The 22,729-nt window shown below is 34.9% G+C and overlaps 1 protein-coding gene across 2 annotated transcripts; it reads right to left on the reverse strand.

Moving 5' to 3' along the window:
* Positions 1-3,924: 3,924 nt before the first annotated feature.
* LOC148272391 (GTP-binding protein 10 homolog) lies at positions 3,925-22,456 on the reverse strand. Of its 2 annotated transcripts, XM_088240099.1 has the most exons (8): positions 22,121-22,456; positions 20,214-20,377; positions 16,246-16,379; positions 15,362-15,580; positions 13,774-13,878; positions 9,783-9,916; positions 5,227-5,350; positions 3,925-4,296 (listed from the first exon to the last, which is right to left on the reverse strand). In XM_088240099.1, exons 1-8 carry the CDS (start codon positions 22,157-22,159, stop codon positions 4,076-4,078), a joined length of 1,140 nt encoding a protein of 379 aa, XP_088096225.1. In that variant the 5' UTR covers positions 22,160-22,456; the 3' UTR covers positions 3,925-4,075. The 2 variants fall into 2 exon arrangements, with proteins under 2 accessions (XP_088096225.1, XP_088096226.1); XM_088240100.1 differs by lacking the exon at positions 20,214-20,377 and having other exon boundaries at positions 22,121-22,421.
* Between the last annotated feature and the right edge of the window lie 273 nt (positions 22,457-22,729).

Here is a 22,729-nt window from a genome sequence, read left to right on the forward strand (position 1 = left end):
ACTAAATGCTCACATTTTATTTTAAACGTTTACAGGCAAAATGGTAAGTCTCGCTGATTTTCAGCTTGAAGTAACGAGACAAATGTTAGAAACATTTATACCGACCCCCCGAGCATCTTGATGTGACCATTTGTTGACAGCCCATTGCGTTTGTCGGCAAAGGCTCTAAGTTAACCATATGCCAGAGACAGGGTCTGCCAGCGTTACCTAACAGTTTTGATTCGTGCAGTATCGAAGTAATATTTGTTGTAGGAAAGTGGAGATGGTCTCATTGTGTTCCCATTGGGTGGAAGTTAAGTTACAATGGAGAATTGGACCGTGCAACATCGTGCGTTCGTCGCAGAGACATTCTTTAAATAACGATTCAGTGGTAAAAGCTCAGAGGAAGTTCCGTCTTCGTTTCAACATTTCACACAATGGTTCGATTCCTACCCGCAATACCATTCATCAATGGGTTCAGAACATCCGTGAAACCGGTTCTGCATTAAAAAAAACCAAGAGGCAGTATGAAGACGGTCACAACACCTGTAAACGTCGAAGTTGGGCGTCACGCAATCCAACAGAGCCCCCGCCGATCTGCAAAATGATATGCTCAATCTCTTGGAATATCAGATACATCCGTCCGACGCATTTTACGCAATTCAAACTTCCATCCCTACAAAATCGCAACTGTCCAGGGCTGGTATTCCAAACGCTCTCGTGGCCGTATTATTTCGAGTATTTACATACAAAATACATGAGAAAAACTGTTTTCTCGTGCCACGAGAGTGGTTCAGAATAGCACCCCAAGAGTTGAAGCCTCAAGATTTTGAGAGAAGAAGTGATTTTTCGAACAGAATGAGAGAGATGTTGGAAGAAAACCCTGAAATTGTGATTTCAATGACAGATGAGTCTCATTTTCACCTCAACGGCAGTGTAAACAAACAAAACTGCCGTTATTGGTGACAAAATAACCCTGAACAACTGTACTAGTGCCCATTGCATTGTGATGGGCATACAGTGCTGGCTGGAGTTGCGAAATTTGGTGTGACAGGGCCATACTTTTTCAAACAAAATGGGAGAGCGGTCACCGTTAACTCTGAGTGTTATTTGACCATGTTACGTGAGTTTCTCATTCCAGAAATTCCACAAAATGAGATTTTTTAGAATAAAAAACCCAATTTTATTTGATTACTTGATGGGTAATATGCAATTAGGCTCGACCTCTGACTTCTCGACCTGGGTATCGTTTTAGATCAAAAATTATCCTTTTTAGGCACATACATAATATTACTAGTAAATCTCTAAAAATGTTAGGCTTCATGTTGCGTGTGACTAAAGAATTAAAAAACATAGGAACTTTGAAGTTGATGTATACTTCATTAGTGAGAAGCCAGTTAGAGTATAACTTTACAATATATACTTTACATCGTTTTATAAGAAAAATTGCATGGAAGATGGGATTGGAAAGAGGAGACTATTCATATTCTGATATGGAGAGGTTTTTAAGCATATCAAGTCTTGAAAAACGCAGATGCATTGCAGATATAATCTGCATGTATAAAATTATGAACTGTCTCATTGATGCCCCTGAAATTTTGCAAAAGATTCTTTTTAACGTTCCCACCCGTAGACTAAGAAATAATGAAATGCTTTTCCTCGGTCACTACAGGACCAATTATGGTGCACAGTCGCCTTTGCCCAGAATGATCAGGCGGGTGAACGATCATCAAGATCTTGATTATTATGGTGTAAGGATGTCTTTCTTTACAAATCAGCTAAAGAATCTGTATAGTTAGCCTATGCTTTTTACTTAATCTAAAAAATCTATCATCTGTCTTTGCTGCTTATTTCTGTTCCTTATATTTTTTTATTCCTTTGTAAAAATTTCTTTTAATTGTAATGTTTATAATGGACTTTGTCCGTAAATAAATAAATAAATAAATAAACAATATGGACTCCTTACTAGAACTGTCACCAAAATTCTCTTGAAAGAGTCCAAAAAAATTCTTACGGTAAATAAATTTTGAACTTAAAATCAGTCATGAATTTTTAAATTACGATTTTTTACCAGAAACATCAAATTTGTTAAAACTTAACGATAGAAGAAAAATTATAGACCTTTTAAATTTATTCTAAATTGTAAATTCAATATGGGATTGCCCTGAACTATTATCTATCAACTTCAGGGTGCCTGGAAGAATGACTAGACAGGTGCCACCGTTTTGTAGCAACAATTCACGGACAGTGTATACTTGTAATGCCGTATTAAACAGACTTCATGAACTCAGCAATAGTTATTCCCACGTATCTGATATATTTAGTGTAGGGTATTGTTCCTTTAGAACAAACCTTTTGAACTTTTTCAAAGATGGCGAATGGTAATTATATTTATTTATTCATGCATTTCATAATATATACAGTTTTTGTTCACTTTGCCCAGCTGTATGAAACAGTACTCACGATGTTCTTGTTGTATTACTGTAGAATGTTTTATGATTTAATTTTGTTTTTTACATTTATTCTTGAATTGTTCAAACTTTCTACTGAATATGCTGTATAATTTTTAGGTTAATTTTTTTTATAAATCTTGGGTATAAGGAAATTTATATTTAAAAAAAAAAAAAAAATATTAAGCCAAATATGTTAGAATTATAAATTTTTGTAAAGGGCAGATTTGCCGTTTATGTTGATAAAATAAATAAATAAATATCCTTGTTTAAAAATATACAGTGGAAAACTTGGATATTAAAAGACAGATAACTTACTTTTGTTATTATACATACAGTACAACTTCGGTTTCATGTTCATCAATTTTATGTTTTCTCGCTTTTTACGCCGAAATGTTTGGGTCCCATTTTGTTCATACATTCTCATTCAACCAACGTTATTTACGTTTCATAACCCCGGCTTTACGCTGAAAATTATTCAAAACTTATTTAACGCGTCAAAAAATGGCAAATTGCACACGGGGTAAATATTGTCTCAAACTAAATACAAAGTACGTGCAGTGTAATTGACCTTTTTGGCATTGAATTTCAAAACATTTTTCAAGAAAACACAAGCTTAGTGACATTCCGATTTTCGATGCCCTCAACAAAAACGTCACATTAAAATTTTACTAAATATTTTTATTTTACACGCAGTTGACACATGTTTAGGAAGAATAAACTGTTTATATCAATAAATTACGATGCAGTTTCAAATGTGGCAACAGACATATTATTTAAAGTTAAAAACATAAGGTAAAGAGATGATGGTTTAAAAAGTTATCATAAGTGTGAAATAGGGCCTACCCCGATATCGTGTCACTTGCAAAAATCATAAATATTTTTTAATCATTTTGTCGTGTAATGGCAACGATAAAATCATCAATGCGTAAAATCATTACTCGGTAATGAAATGTGCCTGAAGAAACGCAAATCTCGCCGAGAGAGACAGTGATAGCATGATGCACGCGTGCGATGCGCGAATACGATGAGACGACTCGATGAAATGACCGGGCCGGGCTGGGCATGAGTGAAACAAATACTAAAATATAGCAAGAACCGACAGTGACAACAGATGGTTACTCCAATGACTGCTAAATGATTTATCAATTAGCATTCAATTCATTAGGCATTATTTTGTTTTGTTGTTGCCGCACACCAATTTCACACTAATTTCATTTTGTGCGCGCAAATTGAAGGGGGTTGAATCCGGTTCTTGTGTACCTAGGTTTAGACAAACTTCAAATATTGTTGATGAAAATCACATTGTTTTTAACCGCTAAATATTGATTTAATCACCATAATGACGCGACTCATTACCTCGGTGTGTATTAGATTTAGTGTTAAGTAGACACTGTTCAAATTATAAAATAGGATAATATTTATTACTAAATTATATTTTGATAAGTAAGCCTGTGTCGTTTCCAAACCAGTGGGTAATTAAATAAAGATAAAATAGTTAAAAACTAAATGTTTTTACTTTAATTTTAATTACATGGTTATATTATTATCTAAGATATATTTTCCATAATCTTCTCGAGAGTGGACAGACAACATTTCATAAACTGATTGTAAAGAATGTTAAACCAGAGTAAATCTCGTCGACTCTAGGTCAGTCGCGGTCCTCTCTCCTCGAGGGCGCGGACGAGGTCGGCCTCGAGGTCGGCCTCCGGCTCCCGCTCCCTGTCGGCCTGCTCGTCCAGCACGGCCCTGACTCTGGCCTTGAGGTCGGCGACGCGAGCGCCATCCCTGGCGGAGATGGCGGCGATGGCCTGGAACTGCAGCAACTCGGATGGCCACATGTTCTCCTCCACTGAGCCGCGCATATCTGCGTACAATATTGGAACATAATTTAAAATAAATGTGATGCCTTGTCGGCCTATTAGGCACGTTGAAATGGATACGTTTGACCACATCAGTATCATCAAAAATATTATTTACAACTTTATACAAAAAGAGCAGATCAGACATTATTCCTCTAGAACTAATTTGAAGTAAATTCAACATAATTAAGAGAAAGAAAGAATTAAAAATTTATGAACTGGAGAAATTTATGTTGGTTTTTTTATATTTTATTACAATGGGTAACAATAGAGAGGTGACCAAATTGAAGAATTGTATTTTAACTGACTCCTAACCAATGAACAATATCAATTTTGGATTGATTTAAAATCTTTCGTTGATTTCGATACAAATCTGAGCATTTGCATACCCTTCTTCGATATATATAAATATTGCTACTAAAAGAAAGCGTTTCATCAAATACGATACCGAGGTCTTTAGTTTCCTTTACAGAAGGGAAACTGTCACCGTCGATTGAATAAGGAAAAGTACCAGTCTTTTTCGAACTGTTAAATTGAATTATTTGACACTTTACGACCATTTAGGAAAAGGTTGTTTTCTTTACACCAAAGAGAGAGACAATCCGTGTTTTTTTGTAAAACCAAGGATGGCGTCATCTCCTTCTCAATAGGTCAGGGTGAGTGCCGCGCATGTGCGAAACTGCAATTGCAGCACTGAGATGAAGAGAAATACAAACGGAACGTACTTCTGATTTACCGTATTTTTTAATAAAAATATCAAAACTACCTGCGGATATTGGAAATGTTTAAAAATTAATAAGCAAATAAGAATTATGAATGTACACATCCCATTGCTAGCGAAAAAGCCCTGTCAATGCCTAGACGTCCATATTTCTTCTCTGAAATATTCTCCATTTCTGTTGAAAAACGACTAAGACAGAGAGAAATATAATTACCATCGATATTCTTCAGATTCATAATCAGTTGTTGAAACTTCTCTTCGGCTCCCGGAGTATCCATCTTGTTGACGACTAGCATTGCGGGTTTACTCACCAGTGCCGGATTATACATCTCCAATTCCTAAACATGAGACATTTTTACTATTCAACGTAAAAAAGGAATGTTTCTGAAATTAGGGGTCAGATATTAGAAACACCACTTTGCATCATTCCAACCGAAGCAATTTTACCGATGATTGACCTGTCAATTCCGCAGAGTAATAATGGGCTACAGCTGTAGAGATGCCATTTTGCTCTACTGCATGGAACAAAAGCATTGAAAACTTTTGGTTTAACAACAGACGTGTAATGGGACAGTTTTGTCGCTGCACTTGCGATTCTCGACCCGAGTACCTACGGCTCATTGGTTTGATATCAACTATAGCTAACTTCGTGTTTGATAACCCTGAATGATTTTTGTCTGTACGGGCGGCTCTATGGCGTCATTACTCCGAGGTGAAATCTATATGGATAGTTAGGTAAATATTTAAGGTATACAGTGATTGGAAACTCACAAAAATGCCTTTCTTTTCATGCTCCATGCGCCTTTAACAATCCTTTAATAATTACTCTGCTGACACTGCTCTAATTTTTACAAGTGGGGTGAAACTTAATCTGCGGCTCAAAATGGTGTCAATATAATAAAAATGTGGCTGGATTACAATCTCTTAACTTTAAATATTGACAAAACAAAATACACGACATTTAGCAAAACCATAGTGGGACAGCCTGAACAAAACTTTCAATTAAAAATATGCTCTTAAATACTTGAATCAGTACAATATATAAAATATTTGGAATTAATGATTAATAAATATTTTAAATGGACAGAACACATAAAATATCTGTACCTCAGAGGCAGACGGATGCAAATCCAGAATTTGATGAAATGACATTTCGATTTTCGTATCCAGTTTATGATCTTGTCCATTGATTTAAAAAAAAATGTAAGTCTTATAATGAAAGAACCAATGTATTAAGATACTGAAAATACAAATGAATGCTATGAATAATTAGAAACAACTTAGAGAAAATAGATTCTTTAGGCATGTTTTAAACATTTAACCTTTGGGTTTGCATCTGTCTGCCTCTGAGGTACAGATATATAAAACAAAAAATTAAAAAACTTTCTCATATCTTCAAGTCGATACGTAACATCTTATCCCTAATTAAACTCAAACCACATAATTATATTTTATGTAACTCAATTATAACTTATGGCATAATAGGATGGGGAGGCACTAATAAACCAATATTAAAACCTCTCGACTCTGCTCAAAAATCGATCATTAAAATAATTTTTAAAAAGCCCTTCAGGTACCCCAGCATCAAGTCATTTGAGGAATTCAAGATCTTAGATATAAGGCAATTATATATCTCTAGAATAATAATGTTTGTGAAAGCAAATTATTCTACCAAATCCCAAAAGGAACACTCCCACACTACCAGAAATCAAACTAGAGGATGGGTCATGGGGTCTACCGCAAACTCTGAATTCGGGCAAAGAAATTTCAGGTTTCTGGGCCCCAAAATATTCAATATTTTACCCGAACATTGCAAAACCATGGAATTAGGTAGAGAAAAGTCGGAAAATTTACTCAAACACAAATAATGAATGGTATAATTATACATTGTACAACGGTATAGTAAATTAACTAGTAGTAGTGTTATTGTCAGCCTTAAAACAGGTTGTACCTAGTTATAGTTAGGCAGACTAGACATAATCCAGAGAAATCTATTACCTAGGTATATATCAGTGGCGAGCGGTGAGCTTTTAAATTGGTAAGCTATGAAAATTCTGATAAAATGTCCATAGCGGTAGTATGGCATATAAAAAACAAGTCTACTTTATATTTAATAAATAATTCCTAACAAATGGCACCAGCGGCTAATAGTTTCAGTAAAAATATTTTCTAATGTAGCACAAACATTTGATTTAAAAAATACAATTTAAAAAAACATAATTGCAAAAAAAAAAATTGGAACCCCTATGGACTCGAACCCCCGCCTACGTCATTAGAAAGCAACAACCCATCCGCGCAGCTATTTCGCGTTTTGGGCTAAGCATCGAAAAAGTAATTAATAAACTGGATAATTTAACATCTTTGGTTAAGTCAGACTATTATAACTTGTCTTGAAATAAAACACTATTTCTTAATAAACGATAATAATTAAATAATTTAAAAGTATTCCTTCCGAGTACGATAGTTCACCAAACAAAACATAAATTACGTTTTAAAAATCATTGTTTCATCAAATTTTATATCACATTATTATTCACAAAACGACATAAGTTATACATATTATAATTCTTCATATATATTTATTCTTAACACTATACACTAGTAATGTTTTTATCATAACTCTAACTAAATTTTAAAAGTTTGAATGGATACTGAAGAATAACCTACAATATTCAACTGTCGTCGTATGCACAAAAACGAATTACAATCAAAAAACAATTAGCGAATCTTTGTTTTTTAAAACCCACTAAAGGATTTATACTATATTATGGATTAAAATATCAATTCGTTTCGAATAAAATATCAAAATATTTTTTTATTTTAAAGCAAATTTACTTTCAAACAAACCGAAACATAAGTATGCTAAATTACTTACTTATTATTGTAACTTCCGTGTTAACACATACAAAATATATTTGTTATCTCTTTCTTACACATAACGAGTGCGTATATTGTCACCTCCCTTAGACTGTCGTAAGTCAAATTGATGTATCTTAAAGAATACTAGCCCTTATGAAAAAGTATTGAAAGACTAAATTGCATTAATGAAAGCTGCAAGATTTTACTGTAATCGCAAGTGTAATTTTTCGAACGATTGCAAAAAACTGGAACCCTGCGAGGACTCGAACGTCAACCGTAGTGTTAGAAAGCAACGACATATGCGCGCAGCTATTTCTAAACTGGTGCAAGCGTCGAAAAAGTGATTTATACAATATTATTATTCATAAGCGTACTTTTCGCTTAATTGTGACTACCTTTACTTGTCTTGAAATAAAACACTATTTCTTAGTAAATAATGATAAAATCTAAATGATTTAAAAGTATTCCTTACCGAAAACGATAGTTCACTAATAATTGCCTTTTTAGAATCATGCTTTCATCGATTTTTATGTCACTTTGATATTCACAAAACGGTGTAAGTTATACATTTTACTATTCTTTATGCATAATTTACTCTTGACACTATTCAATTTTAATTTACTAGTAACGTTTTTATCGTAACTCAAACATTATTTTTAAAGTTTAAATGGATACTGAAGAATAACCTATAACTGTCATCGTCCGTTAAAAATCTTATTTATTTCTTGTATATTTTATTCTTGTTTGACAAATCTTTGTTTTTGAAAACTCACTTAAGTATTCATACTGATACTAAGGATTAAAATGTAAATTCGTAATATTATGTATTTTACAACAAATTAACTTATAAACCGCCGTACAGAACTTAAGTATTATCCTAATCAAACTTCTATGTTATATACTCGTACAAATATTCGTCATCTCCTTTTCACATTATACGGGTGCGTATAATACTATCTCACTTGCACTGTCTTAAGTGAAGCAGTTTTATTTTAAAGAATAATAGCCCCTTATAAAGAAGTGTTCAAAGACTAAATTGCATTGAGGGAAGCTGCAAGATTTTACTGTAATTGTAAGCTTAATTTTTCTAAGGTAAATCTGAAATTTGAAGTTTGGAGACGCAATGTATTTTATGTATTATCTTTGAGCACGCAAGCTTCTGTAATCCGGTAGTAATACTTTTGGCCGATAGAGGTGTAGCTTGCTCGCTGTTATTCCATACATCATATTCCACTGATGTAAATTGATTAACTCAAGAAATGCAATGTATGATTATTATTACTATATTTGTGATATATTTTTTCGTAATAATAATGTAATATAAAACATTACTTTCGATGTCAAAAAATATGGTAAGCTGCAAATAATCGATTATTGGGAGAGCTCGCCCCTGATATGTAGTAGATAAAGAAATAGATTTTTTTCGTTAATAAACCAACATTATTATTATTAATCCCAGATCAAATAGTTAAAAAAATACTCTGAATGCATTAAAACCACTTCAAGTAATTAAATTTTTACTTTAATTTAATCAAACTTTGGGAATTTTTCAAAATGCTGAAGCCGCCTGTTTTGATACAAATTTATGTTAGAGTTCAGAATAACTTACGGCATTCTAAATAAATAGGAGCAAAATTTTTATTTGTCAGTTGAGAACGTGTCAGTTTGAATTGTTAAATTTTTGAAAAATATAAGACGGGATGTCTAAGTAAGACTGGGTAAGTACATAAAACATCTAATTGAAAATTTCCATTAACAAAGGAGTAATTAGAAAAGTCCCGTGCAACCGATACTCTTTATTTCAAATATTTCTCAAACCTTCATTCATTAACAATCGTTACATTCAAAAGAGTAAATTTCTCAATATGTAAAATGTGTCGATTATTATTATTGATTTATCTATGTCCTTACTTTATTCAGTAGCAGTATATTCTCCAAGCAAGTGCGGTGCTTGTGCTTAGCACTGAGGGAGAATCCATTAATATCCACCAGCATCAGAAGTAACTTGGTCCTTTCTACGTGACGTAGAAAACGATGGCCCATTCCTGGAAAATACGGTGAAAGTTTTGACAAACTCTAGCGTAAGATTCAAGCGTTTCTCATCAAAACTGATAATTGGAACTAAAATAATTTTTAATGCAGAATAGTTCTCTTTTAATTATCACACCTCTTTTCACAGACTGAAGAGCATTCCGCATTCTATCTCCGATAGTAACAAGACACGAGCGATCACCAAACTGCACACACAGTAATCACAAGCTGATCTAAGTGTAGGTTCTTTAGAATATGATGCTAACATAAAAAACTGTTATTAAAATTTATTCTGATCTAGGCACCCTATACCCGTCAGACTTCATACTGGAAATTCATGGCTACAATAGTTCGAAGAAAAGAAGAAATGCATATATATTGCTCAGTACATGGTATTACGATCAACTCAGGTGTAATGGAGAGTATTTTTCTGTATGTTCCTAATGATTACCTTAGGCATCGGCGGCTAATTACTAGCTATTTTTATTCAAACATTTTCTACATTCAAATTATATTGTTAACTATAATCTCTCCCAATTCTTTCCTCTCTTACCCGCCTGCTGAAAAGCCTCTAAAATAGGATTATTATATTTATTTTTTAACGGACATTGTCCATGTATACAATTTATAGGGTTTAAATATTACAATAAAAGAATAGTTTAAAACATTTTAAAAAAAGAAAAGAAGCATTGACAAACATAAGGGACATCGAGACAAGATCTGGACTATTTATTAAGTGCTCGTTTAAATCGTTGTAAACTTAAACAAAAAAGTCCAGATCTTGTCATGAGTTAACAATACGACAAAGACGGGTCATTGGAGAATTAAGGCCATAGTTTGTTCTATGCTGATCGATGAACAGTACTTCATTGTTTCTTAATCTACGAGTCGGAATATTGAATTTTACTTGTCCCAGTAATGATGGAACATCGATTATACCATTTGGTATGCCGAACATATATATGGAGTCAATATTAGTTCTACGTTTTTGTAGACTAGACATATTTAATATTGACTCTATTTCAGCATAAGAATAATTACCTCTCTGTAGTCCGAGCATCCACGCTATTTTTCGAAGCAAGCGATGTTGGACTGATTCAATGTGATTTATGTGATTGTCATAGAATGGAGACCAGACCACGGAGGCATATTCTAGAAGAGGGCGAACAGTTGAGCAATAAAGAGTTTTGATTGTACGGACATTAGTAAAATCAGAGGATATTCTGTTAATGAAGCCAAGTAATTTCAGTGATTTATTTACTGTATTATCTATATGCTCGTTGTATGTCAGTTTATAGTCCAAAACAACTCCTAAATCTCTGATGGACTTAACTACATCAATTTTGGAGTTTTCTAATAGGTACTCGAAGGAAATTGGTTGTTTTGTTCTATGAAATGACATTATTTTGCATTTTTTAATATTTAGTTCTAATTTATTGACTTTACACCATCAGTTAAAAGAGTTAATGTCTGATTGAAGAAGAAAACAGTCCTGTAAAGTTTGAATTATTTTGAGAATTTTGTTGTCCGCGAAGAGCCAGAAACGAGAGTAAGAGAATGATTTAGCAACATCATTAATAAACAAATTGAAAAGCAGGGGTGCCAAATGAGCACCCTGAGGTACACCCGATGTAACATCAACACTGGTTGATAAATAGTTATTTATCCGAACATTTTGTTTCCTACCAGTTGGATACGATTTAATAAATGAGAGTAATGGATCTCTTATTCCCAAGGCATGTAATTTATACATGAGAATTTTATGATCTACTTTGTCAAATGCTTTAGAAAAATCTGTATAGAGAACGTCAATCTGCTGACCATTTTCAAGTGCTTTGACAATAACCTGGGTATAATCTACCAGGTTAGAGGTGGTTGATCTGGCAGATCTAAATCCATGCTGTTCATCGATCAGTATATTCATAAACATAGGCGTGATTTTGCTAACCATAATAGCTTCAAACATTTTAGGGATACAAGATAATGTTGAAATAGGCGTATAATTGCTAACATCAGATTTATCGCCTGATTTAAAAATAGGCCTTGTATAACTTATCTTCCATAAGGATGGAAACTCACCAGATGACAGAGAGAGATTAAACATAAATGAAATTGGTTTAGCGAGAGTGTAGCTACAATTTTTTAATAATAAATCTGGAATACCATCAGGCCCAGTAATCTTTTTATTGGTTAATTTGTTAATAGAACGGAAAACATCATTTTTAGAAATTGTGCAACTGTTTAAATCTATAGTATTCGAATAGTGTAATGGGATAGCGCAGCATAAGGAATTATTATTTACAAAAACGGATGAGAAATGAGTTGCAAACAGATTTGCAATGTCGGCACCATTAGCTGCTCGTCCGTCATTGAGGAACATAATTGACGGTATATGGTGATCGCTACGCTTATCCGAGACAAACCTCCAAAACTTTTTCGGGTCATCGTTTATCATCTGCTCAGTATTGCTAATAAAGACACTGTAACAGATTCTTGTCTCCGCTTTTACCATTTCTCTCAATTGGGAAAATATTTGGTAATTTATTAGGTTGCCAGTTGATTTATATAATTTGTGATTTTTTTTTTTTTTCAAATATTAAGTTTTTTAAATACGGACTGAACCATTTTGGAAACTTTGGTCGGATAAAGTTAGCTTTAGGGATGAACATATTTATTGCTTCATTCAAACATTGGTTAAAGTTAATTACAGCCTCATTAATATCAGTATAAGAAAAAATAGTGCTCCAGTCATAAGACAAGAAATATAGGTTTAACCCATCATAATTTCCTTTATCAAACTTGTAATGCGCATTATCGTTAGGCTTAAGTGAGTCAATATTAAAGGCATGCGTAACATTTAAATCAAGTGGTGGGTGATATTTGTCGATGGGCAACAAAAGATCAATAGATTCTAATACAGAAATGTTAGGTATAGTACTGAAAATCAAATCTAGACAGTATCCTAAACATTTTTTTACGAAATTTAATTGATACATGTTCATGTAAGCAAATGAATTTACTACCACTGCTGTTTGAGGGGTATTGGGGCTTTGTGTTTTAACTCCACCTCCATCGTTAATCCAAAATACTTTAGGCAAATTATAATCTCCACAGAAGCTGCATCAGTGGAAACTCGCTCTACCAATTCTGTGTGAGCCTTGTAAGTATCAATAGACGAAGAAGGTGGAGTATAAACACAACCTAAAATCATTTTTTTTTTTAACTAACTGAAACACATAATATAATTTGATCTGCAATATTGTTGGAAGACTCAACGGTGTAACAAGAATACAATTTATTTACACATATCATGACACCACCGCCTCGACTTTTATTTGAAGATACTGAACGATCACAACGAAATATATTATACTCAGTCCTAGTTCGGTTGACATGATATTGTCAGATAGCCAGGTTTCCGTAAAAATAGAAAATCGTATTTACATCCTGTAGAAAGATTACATCTCAAGGTATTTAACTTAGTGTTTATGCCTCGAATGTTTTGATAGTAAATAGAGAAACTACGTTCGAGATTCCGACGTTTTAACTTTGGACTAAAAAATTAATCCGTGACAATTCTTTTGTTTCGGCAGATTGACGGGCAGGACAAGACATAGGCGGGTTATTCCTTTAAAAATAAAAATTCTCATCGTATGTGTGCCTCAAAATATGTCTTTTGTGAACGTAAACATATCTAATAAATAAATTGAAATTAAATTACGTATTAAATTTCAGTAAGTACGGACATGAAAAAAAAATGAATATTTTCATATTAATTGCTAAACATAATGTTATCATCATAATCTTCATATTCTGAAATGTGAAATTATTAAATTATTTAATATAATCATTATATTTCCAATCAACAAACCTATATTACGATGTGCTCCTTCAACCAATCCAGGAAGATCCGCTACAGTAATCTGTCTCAAATCGGGGAACGCCATAGTCCCGATATTTGGTCGAATCGTAGTAACTAGAAGTATAACATGTAACATCTGGAGACCAATATCTCAACTGAGATGAGGAATTATTAGGGAATGTGGAAATCTAGGTATTTACAAGCCTCACGACCTGTCATTTATTAAAAAAAAAATTATTTCACTTTTCACATAACACTTTTTATTTAAATATGAATACCTCACTGGGCACGACCCGTGTCGAGGCATTCATTTACATGATTTAATATATTATACTTATGGTGTCTAAAAAATATATATGAAATACACATAAAATAATACATATTCATACTTAAATCCACACATATATACAGGTGTTCTTTAAACCCTGTCACATCCGAAGCCACGATGATCAGTATGAGCAAGAAGACATATTGGCACATTAAAATATTTTTTTGAAACAACTAAAATCTTAAAAAATAAAATATAGAAAAAAACAAATGGTTGCTTACTTCTGCAGGGGAGAAACGAGGAGGGAGGGGGGAGTCTGATACACCGTCAACGGCACGGCCACGCCCCCTTCGCTTCACCCCTGCAGAAGTAAGCAACCATTCGTTTTTTTTTTAATATTTTTTTTTTTTTAAATTTTCTTCGTTCTAAATATTTTTTTAAGCTAATATGTCTTCTTGCCCATACTGATCATCGTGGTTTCGGATGTGACAGGGTTTAAAGAACACCCTGTATATATACATAAAGAATAGTAGGAAATAAAAGAAAACAACATTATATTATTAGTACAGCTCACATACTTAACTACTTTGCAGACATTAATGTGCATTGACTGGTTTAGGTGATCACTTTACACACTATGTAACATACACCATTGATCGCGCCACTCGCCGGATGAAAGGTAGGCGCACGAACGACAGATCACTGTTTCGCGGATTTATAATGCACAAATTGCATTATAATCCACTGAACCACTGAACTCCAATACAAAATTACCATAAACACTCAGCTTATACTGGCGTTCTCCACCTAATTATGATTATTGTTATTATTATTTGTTATTGGGAGGCAGCCTTTGCTGGTGCGCCTATATCTTGTGTACTGCTTTTTGTTTGTTTTCTTCCTTTCAAAAAAGCATTCATACAAACAAGGTTTTGAACTGATTGACCTAAATGAAATGGACAACCAGAGATGTCCATTTTGTTTATACAACCAGAGTGCTTCTCTATTCTGCATCTAATTTCCCTATCTGGGTCCAGATCAGAAGTATTTAAAGTTAAAACCATAATTCTCTTAATACCGACAGTACGTACAGTCTTGTGCAAAGACCCTAATCGTCCTTACAACCTCTCAGACCTTAGAGCGAACGTAGCGGGTTCTAGAGCACAGTCAGTGAGCGGTCCTCTCGAGTTATTCTACTATTTAGTTTTGTAAGTTACCACTTCCCTTCGATGGAACAACAACAACACAGACGGACAAGAGTTCGGTTCAGACCACTGATGCAAATACGCAAGCAGGTATTCATTTCTCTAAAAGGGATTCAATACTCACAAGGGTAGGCGGCCACCTTGGGCTTGGCTCTGGACACGGCTCGCAAGAGGGTGCTCTTGCCAGCGTTGGGGAAGCCCAGCAGCCCCACGTCGGCGATGAGGCGTAACTCCAACAGAAGCGTGCGCTGCTCTCCCCTCCCCCCCAGCCAGCTGTTGGTGGGTCCGCCCCCCTCGCCGCCTGCCGCAACCACTATCTGCTCCCCCTCCGCGTTTATCTCACCTGCAATACGGTGCGAGCGAGCTACACTATTAGTATAGTTCTCAAGGGTAGGCGGCCGCCTTGAGCTAGGTTGAACATGTTTTATTTTTTTGAATGATTAACACACATTTCCTTTACCAGCACAAGTTTCATAGTTTTGCATTTGTATTTTTTTGTCAAAATGAAGACAGAACCATATTTTCGGTCGTATTAAATAATCAAATTTATCATTTAGCCATCGAGGATGTTTTCTTAATAATTATTGAAGAAAGCGAGCATTTTTGTGCTCGTTTTTTCTTTCCAATACATAGCACTGCCTAATAATCACTTATATTGACACATTGTCAACTTAAGTAAAATATACGTGAACCCATACATAATTAGTAAATGCCAATGACGGCGTGCCGGTCGGTACGAAGGAGTAAACGGATTATGTCCGATGTTTTGTACTAATTTTTCAAATTCTTCTGATAATTACTTTCATAACTTATATTGAATATTTGATATCATGAATATATTTTTCAATAATCTAGTACGGTGGGCACTGCGTATTTCCCTATAGGGAACGTACTAGTATCCCACTAAAAGACAACAGCGGGGTTCACGATTTTGACGAAATCTATCCAGAGTTCAATACAGTCTGTTAACCGAAATATGATTGAATAACTTAGTTAATAAACACTCACCCAGGGATTTCTCGCCTGAGAAGATGGTGATTCCTGGGGGAACCTCCAGCACCACATCCTCTCCTGGGGGACCCAGGATCATTCTCTGGACACTGTCCTGCCCGTGGCCGGCTCGCACGCATCTCTCCCGGTGCCTTTGCAGAAACACAAGAAAGATTTAAGCCTCTCTTCTTCTAACAATTTATTTATAAACTGGGTCACAAATACAAATATCAATGATTTCTTTTCCAGATAAACTTTTTTTATGCTTTTGTAATTTTTCTTGATTTAATTATCTACTTCCTTTTTATTATTTTTTTCTATTTCTTATTATCTTATTTTCCACTTACTCGTATTTAAAAAAAAAACCCGAATGTAACTTTTCTAACCCTAATAATTTTTATTTCATATGTCTCTATTTTCAATATTTATATGTATATACATCTACACCATAGTTTTTGTAATGTATTCTAGATTGAGTATACCCACACGCGGGCTATACTCATGTGGGATTTTTTTGTTTTAATAAATATAGCGATATACGAGGGTTGTGTAGAAAATAAGGTTCTTAAATTTTTTTCAGGTTTAAGGGATTTTTTATTCGAACTGAAAAATACATCATTGGAAAGCTTAATTTCTTAACTATTTTTCAACATAATCACCAGATTTTTCAACGCATTTTTGTTGACGACTAATCCACTTTTGGAATCCAACTTCAAAGAAGTCCGCAGTCAGTCTGTGGATGAATTTGGTGACCGCTTCCTGCACTCTTTCATCAGTCTCGAAACGTTGCCACCCAAGTGTTGCTTTAATTTTGGAAACAAGTGGAATGCACTCGGTGCAAGATCAGGGCTGTAGGGAGCCTGTTCAACGAGATCCCAGCCAAAATTTTCGATTGATTCCTTGGTTTGGCGAGACACGCGGGTGCGCATTGTCGCAGTGCAGCCTTTTGTTAGTCTTCCTCTCCGGCGATTTTGGATGGCTCTTCTGAGTTTTTGCAAGGTCTAAGAAATCTTCAGTCTTCTCGGCGCATTCTCGAAGAAACTTCTGGGAACAAGTGACGCTTTGTGGGTTTCAGAAAGCATTTGCGGGACCCACCGCGCACACACCTTGTGATAACATAACCTTTCAGTCAAAATCGTGTGGATTGTTTTTTCACAAACCTCAGAAATCCGGGTAGCCAGTTCCCGAATCGTTATCCTCCGATCTTCCAACAGAATTAGCTCAATCTTCGACACAACTTCGTCCTAAATCGATGGCCTTCCGCTTGCTTGCTCATCGTGGATGTCTGTGCGCCCATCGGAGAACATCATTTGCGGACGTGTTGAACGCTGATACAAACTTCCCCATAAACTTCACACAACTGCCTATGAATATCAACCGGTAGTAACTTTTTAGCGTGCAAAAATCGGATTACTACACGAACTTTGCACCTGGCGGTGACGGCGATCAGGGGTTCCATCGCGGATGGCTGTCAGGCTAGCACTGAACGTCGCAGCGAGTTTTACTAAGGCGGGATCTAGAGTGGGGGAACCAGCGCACACAGCGGTGTTGTCGGATTTCGACTATCATTTCGCGCGGCGAGTTAACAGCTTTGGGAACCTTATTTTTTACACAACCCTCGTATGTAATAAAAAATGTACATAAATGTAAACAGAAAAATTGTAAATAAAAGAAATAAATCGAGTTTTATAATTCATCATCATCATGGACCTTTCCACACCCAGTGGGCACTGCAATACATCACTAAATGCAGCGTGTATCGATCATCTGTCACCTGAAGGTAAGGCGATTGGCCTTGCGCTTCACGTAGACCTTCCCGGGATTGAACCCGGGACCACTACAAAGAGGCGGACTTACGTCCACTCGATTTTCTTATTTGGGATTTTTCCCTCAGAGCGGAAGTGCTCGTCCTGGATTCTGGTTCTATTTCCCACAAGGAACTGTATTTCTTTTCCGCCCAGACATGGAGAGAAATCATATTTTATATTTGAAATAATAATTTTATGAATGACTGGAAATGAATTAGGAAAAATCACTTGATTCTATACAGAAGCATATGCGCAAGCCCTATGAAGTTAATAATAAATATATTCATGTTCATCGACCCGCCTACTGATAACTTTACTAAAGTAGATTCCATAAGACAATGATTTTTATCATTTTATCATTTATTTATTTATTCATATACAGTGGTGCCTCGCATAACGAACGCCTCGCACAGCGAACGCTGCACACAACGAACTTCCTTTTCGTTCATTTCACGATTCATACAACGAACTTCGCTTCACACAACGAACTTCGCTTCACACAACGAAGTCGCCCACTTCACACGATCACTGCCGATTTATTGCATCCTTCCGCGCAGGCAGTCGTTAGTCACTGAGCAGTACGCTTAACTTACGCACGTGTCGCAGCAATCGTTGAAGAGGATGTAGAGGAGCTTATTGAGGAACACAAAGAAGAGCTGACAACTGAAGAGCTCCAAACACTTCTGGCCCAACAACAGGACAATGCTCAAAGGGAAGCGTCATCTGATAACGAGGAGCAACAATCAAACAATCAACCAATTCCAACTGCTGACATCAAGAACATCCTGGTCAAATGGAAAGCAGTTCAGGAGTTTACCAATGCCCACTATCCGGATTCCGCTGAAGCAAACAGGATCAACGACCTGTACTCCGATACTCTTGTCCGTTATTTCCGGCAGATGTTGAAGAAAAGAGAGAAACAAACGACTTTGGACAGGTTTTTCACTGCACCATCGGCCAAAAAGCGGAAAATGGATGAAGATGTGCAAGATTCGATTATTTCTTAAAATTAAAAAATGTGTTTTTTTCATTATGTTTTTAGATGTATCTAAATAAAAATAATAACAAAAAATTTATCTTTTTTTTATGTCATCTTACCATATTTTATGCTACAGAACGAATTATTTTTTTTAACATGTATTGTTATGGGAAAACGCGTTTCACATAACGAACTTTTCGCATAACGAACTTGCTCCTGGAACGAATTAAGTTCGTTGTGTGAGGCACCACTGTATATGTACATTACAAAATAAAATATCTTAATTCATACATATAGAAATAATTAGGTAAAATTAGGTATATATAAAAAAAAAAAACACATTAGTATACATAATATCCAAAGAATAATATGTTAAAAAAGTAAGAGAATCTTGTAACGAAAAACTCCCTCAGAGACGTGAAAAATGTCAATGTCCAAAGTGATATTGTTCAACATAGAGATAGCCCTTCCAACAGGCATAACCATTGGCAGGTTGGTCCTGTATATTGGAATGTGAAACAGTCTATGTTGACGCTGTCTAAGGTAATTATCAGGAACATAAAAGCTAATGCTCCGCATAATTTCAGATGATCCGTCCATTCATACTAATATTATAAATGCGAAAGCGCGTTTGTTTGTGTCTCCTTCTTGTCTCAACGGAGCGACCGATTAAGATGTTTTTTGCATAGGGATAGCCGGAAAGGTTAGAAGTAAAAACGGGATACTTATTTTAATAAATTACAGTTAAAAAAACATAATATATCAACAGTACAATTAGTAACACTATTCGAAAATAAGTAGGGGTAAAAATAAGTAGTAGTAAAATAAGTGGGATATCAAAAATAATTAATTTGAAATCAATCGCTTAAATTTGAAAAAATTGACTTGATTAGGACTAGGATTAGGATCTAGGATTTGCTTTTCGTTTTAGTTTGAAGTAGGATTTTGGATTAGTGAACAGAATAACGACGCTACGTCACCATAGACAAACGGATCATTGCGTTTCGTTCATAGTGATTACTACCAGACTACTTTCAATCCGATAAAAATATATCATTCCATCGGGAAAATCCGTATTGATAAACGACGATGTAATTGTCGAGACATGCCGCATTCGGTGTACCGACACGGTGCCGTATAAGGTATGATGATAATGACGAACAGTGTTCATTATTAATATGATAAAAGCGCTGTCTCACTTGGCCTTGATGGAGGCGAGGCTGGCGTGGGGTACTCCGAGACAGGCGACCGCACCCCCCTGTCCCCCGCGCCCCCCCACCCGCGGCAGCCCCGCGCCCCCGTCACCGCCTACCACGCGCACGCGCACTGCGTCCATGAAGCCCGGCCGCATGAAGTTCCGCATCTGTACCGCACGACATATATTTTAATACTCATAATCCTATAACACGAACGAGTGGAAAAAACAGCCTCAGAGTTAGAAATCGGCAAAAGCACTCCCTCCGCATACCCGAAAACCGTTTAAAAGGCCGTGGGTCTTTTTATAGGTTTCCCTCGTACTAAAAAAAAATATTTTCTTGTCAATAAACAAGCCACTTTAAAATTTCAACTGGAATTTAATACTGCAGATCTCATCGCCTCTGTCTCTGAGAGTTTAGCAAATAATACGGAGGGCTAATTTCGTATGTTGTCATTCTTCCTCCTGACCATATTGCAAACACAAACGTAGCAAAACTATGTTTACTCGCACTAAATTCAGCTACAAAATCTATTTCCATCTTGGTATTTTTATAAAATTATTAACATAAATTTAGATTATTATTATTTTGAAAAAATTATTAAATTCCGACGCCCTTCGTACAAGTCACCGAAAGATTAATTTCGCAATTGTGCAATTAACATTCTCTGAAAGACGAATTTCGCAAACATCGGCATTAGCAATTGTAACAACCAAATCATTCAACTGTTCTCACGAACGGCTTAATAATCCTCAACTACCGCTTCTCAGCCAAACACCAGCCGCGGCCACACAAAATACCGATCGAACTAATGAAGTAGCTTAAACTGCAACTAAATAATTATATCATTGCCCATTTGTAATTTCTTCATTCTTTCTTTATGTAAAAATTATATAATTTACGTATCACTACCGGATATGTTTTTTGTATTCAAAATAAATAAATGTCACTTAATCTGCAACTGTAACTTTTAATTATTTATGGCATCAACGTGATTTATTATTTATTTATTTAATACTTCGCAAGAATACATTCTATAATTAAATTAACAATGTATTCCCAGTGAGCTGGGGAAACACATGCCGAGGAAGACATTTTACGATTTCAGTTTAGTGTGATATATACATATTTTAACACAATGAATTGTTTTAGACTTTTTACATAGATGTACAAAAAATAATTTATTTTAAATACAATCATATTGTTACAAGTCTCAACTACGCATACGCAACTACGCATACGCGGCAGGAATTATAGGTGACTTTAGTTTTCCAGGTTTCTTGCATTTCTGTCCATTAATATATTTTTTATTTTCTGCTTAAATTTCGAGAATCTCAGTATGTCCCGAACATTTTTTGGCAGACTGTTAAAGGCTTTAGGTCCCAGATATAAGTAAGAACATTGACATCAAAAAAATTATGCACATTTACAGGGCTTATGCTAAGCGCTTTGCACACTGTAAGATCACCATTCTGTCTATAAACATCCCTATTTCTTCAATTCTTGCATAGGCATGTTGATTTTCTTGAAATAAACACAGACAGTATGAGTTCTGTAAATGCCTTCCTAAACCGATTTCGAAAGCTTCCCCGTCTCTGTTAATCTACTGCATTTGTCAATCTCAATCCCGCTCCGAGGTAATCCAGCTCCTCTCTACTTATATGAATTTGGACAATCTCAAAAGTTGGTCGGTAATGAACAAATTTCGACAGTGAAAATGTGTTTCTGCTTTAAATTTTCAATGCCACAAAACGTAGGTATTAAATTTTGTAAATACAATATTCATAACTAAAGCGGTTGAAATAGCAAAAAGATTGAGTGCATAAAGTTACTGAATTCGTAGTATTTTTTCTAAAACAATTTGAAAGGTTTAAAGTCATTAACCACAAAACAACAAACAATTGACTTACCTTTTTCCCGGCCCATAGCGTTCCACTAAAGAGAACCATGTTTAAAAACAAATAAAATTTATTTCAAATTATAACATAACCTAAATTCACATGCGGAATTGAAGCTTTCATGATAGACGTTACTAAGTCATTTAAAAAAATTAAAAAAATACTTTTTTTTAGTCCACTCAATGAACATACGATTTTTAAATGAGTTTATCATGCAAACTTATGATTCCGGTCCCGTCAATCGAAAAGTTTACAAATAAGTTTTAGTTCAAATCGGTTCAAATGTCAAATTTTTTCTCAAACAACGACAAACGACAACCGGCAACTTGCGATGAGTAAAGACACAGTAAAGATAAAGAAGGAATTCATTTTATCATTTCTTTATTTCTTAGGTTATTTTATACTTTTTTAAATACGGACTAGATGTCAGTATTTTTAATTTATTTTAATGTTGTGTATTACGATAATAATAATAAAGTATTATACTCGCTGGGCATACTTTTACAATATATTTATATATATAATGGATAGTAATGTCATTGATTTATTGTTGACGTTGATGTATTTTTAAATTTTTCATGTGACGGAAAAGTATTATTTTTCACAACAATTATTGGAAAT

The sequence above is a fragment of the Micrasema longulum genome, unplaced genomic scaffold (assembly GCF_059751315.1).
Source record: "Micrasema longulum isolate JH-2025_06_02 unplaced genomic scaffold, ASM5975131v1 h1tg002344l, whole genome shotgun sequence".
In the NCBI taxonomy this organism is placed as follows: Eukaryota; Metazoa; Arthropoda; class Insecta; order Trichoptera; family Brachycentridae; genus Micrasema; species Micrasema longulum.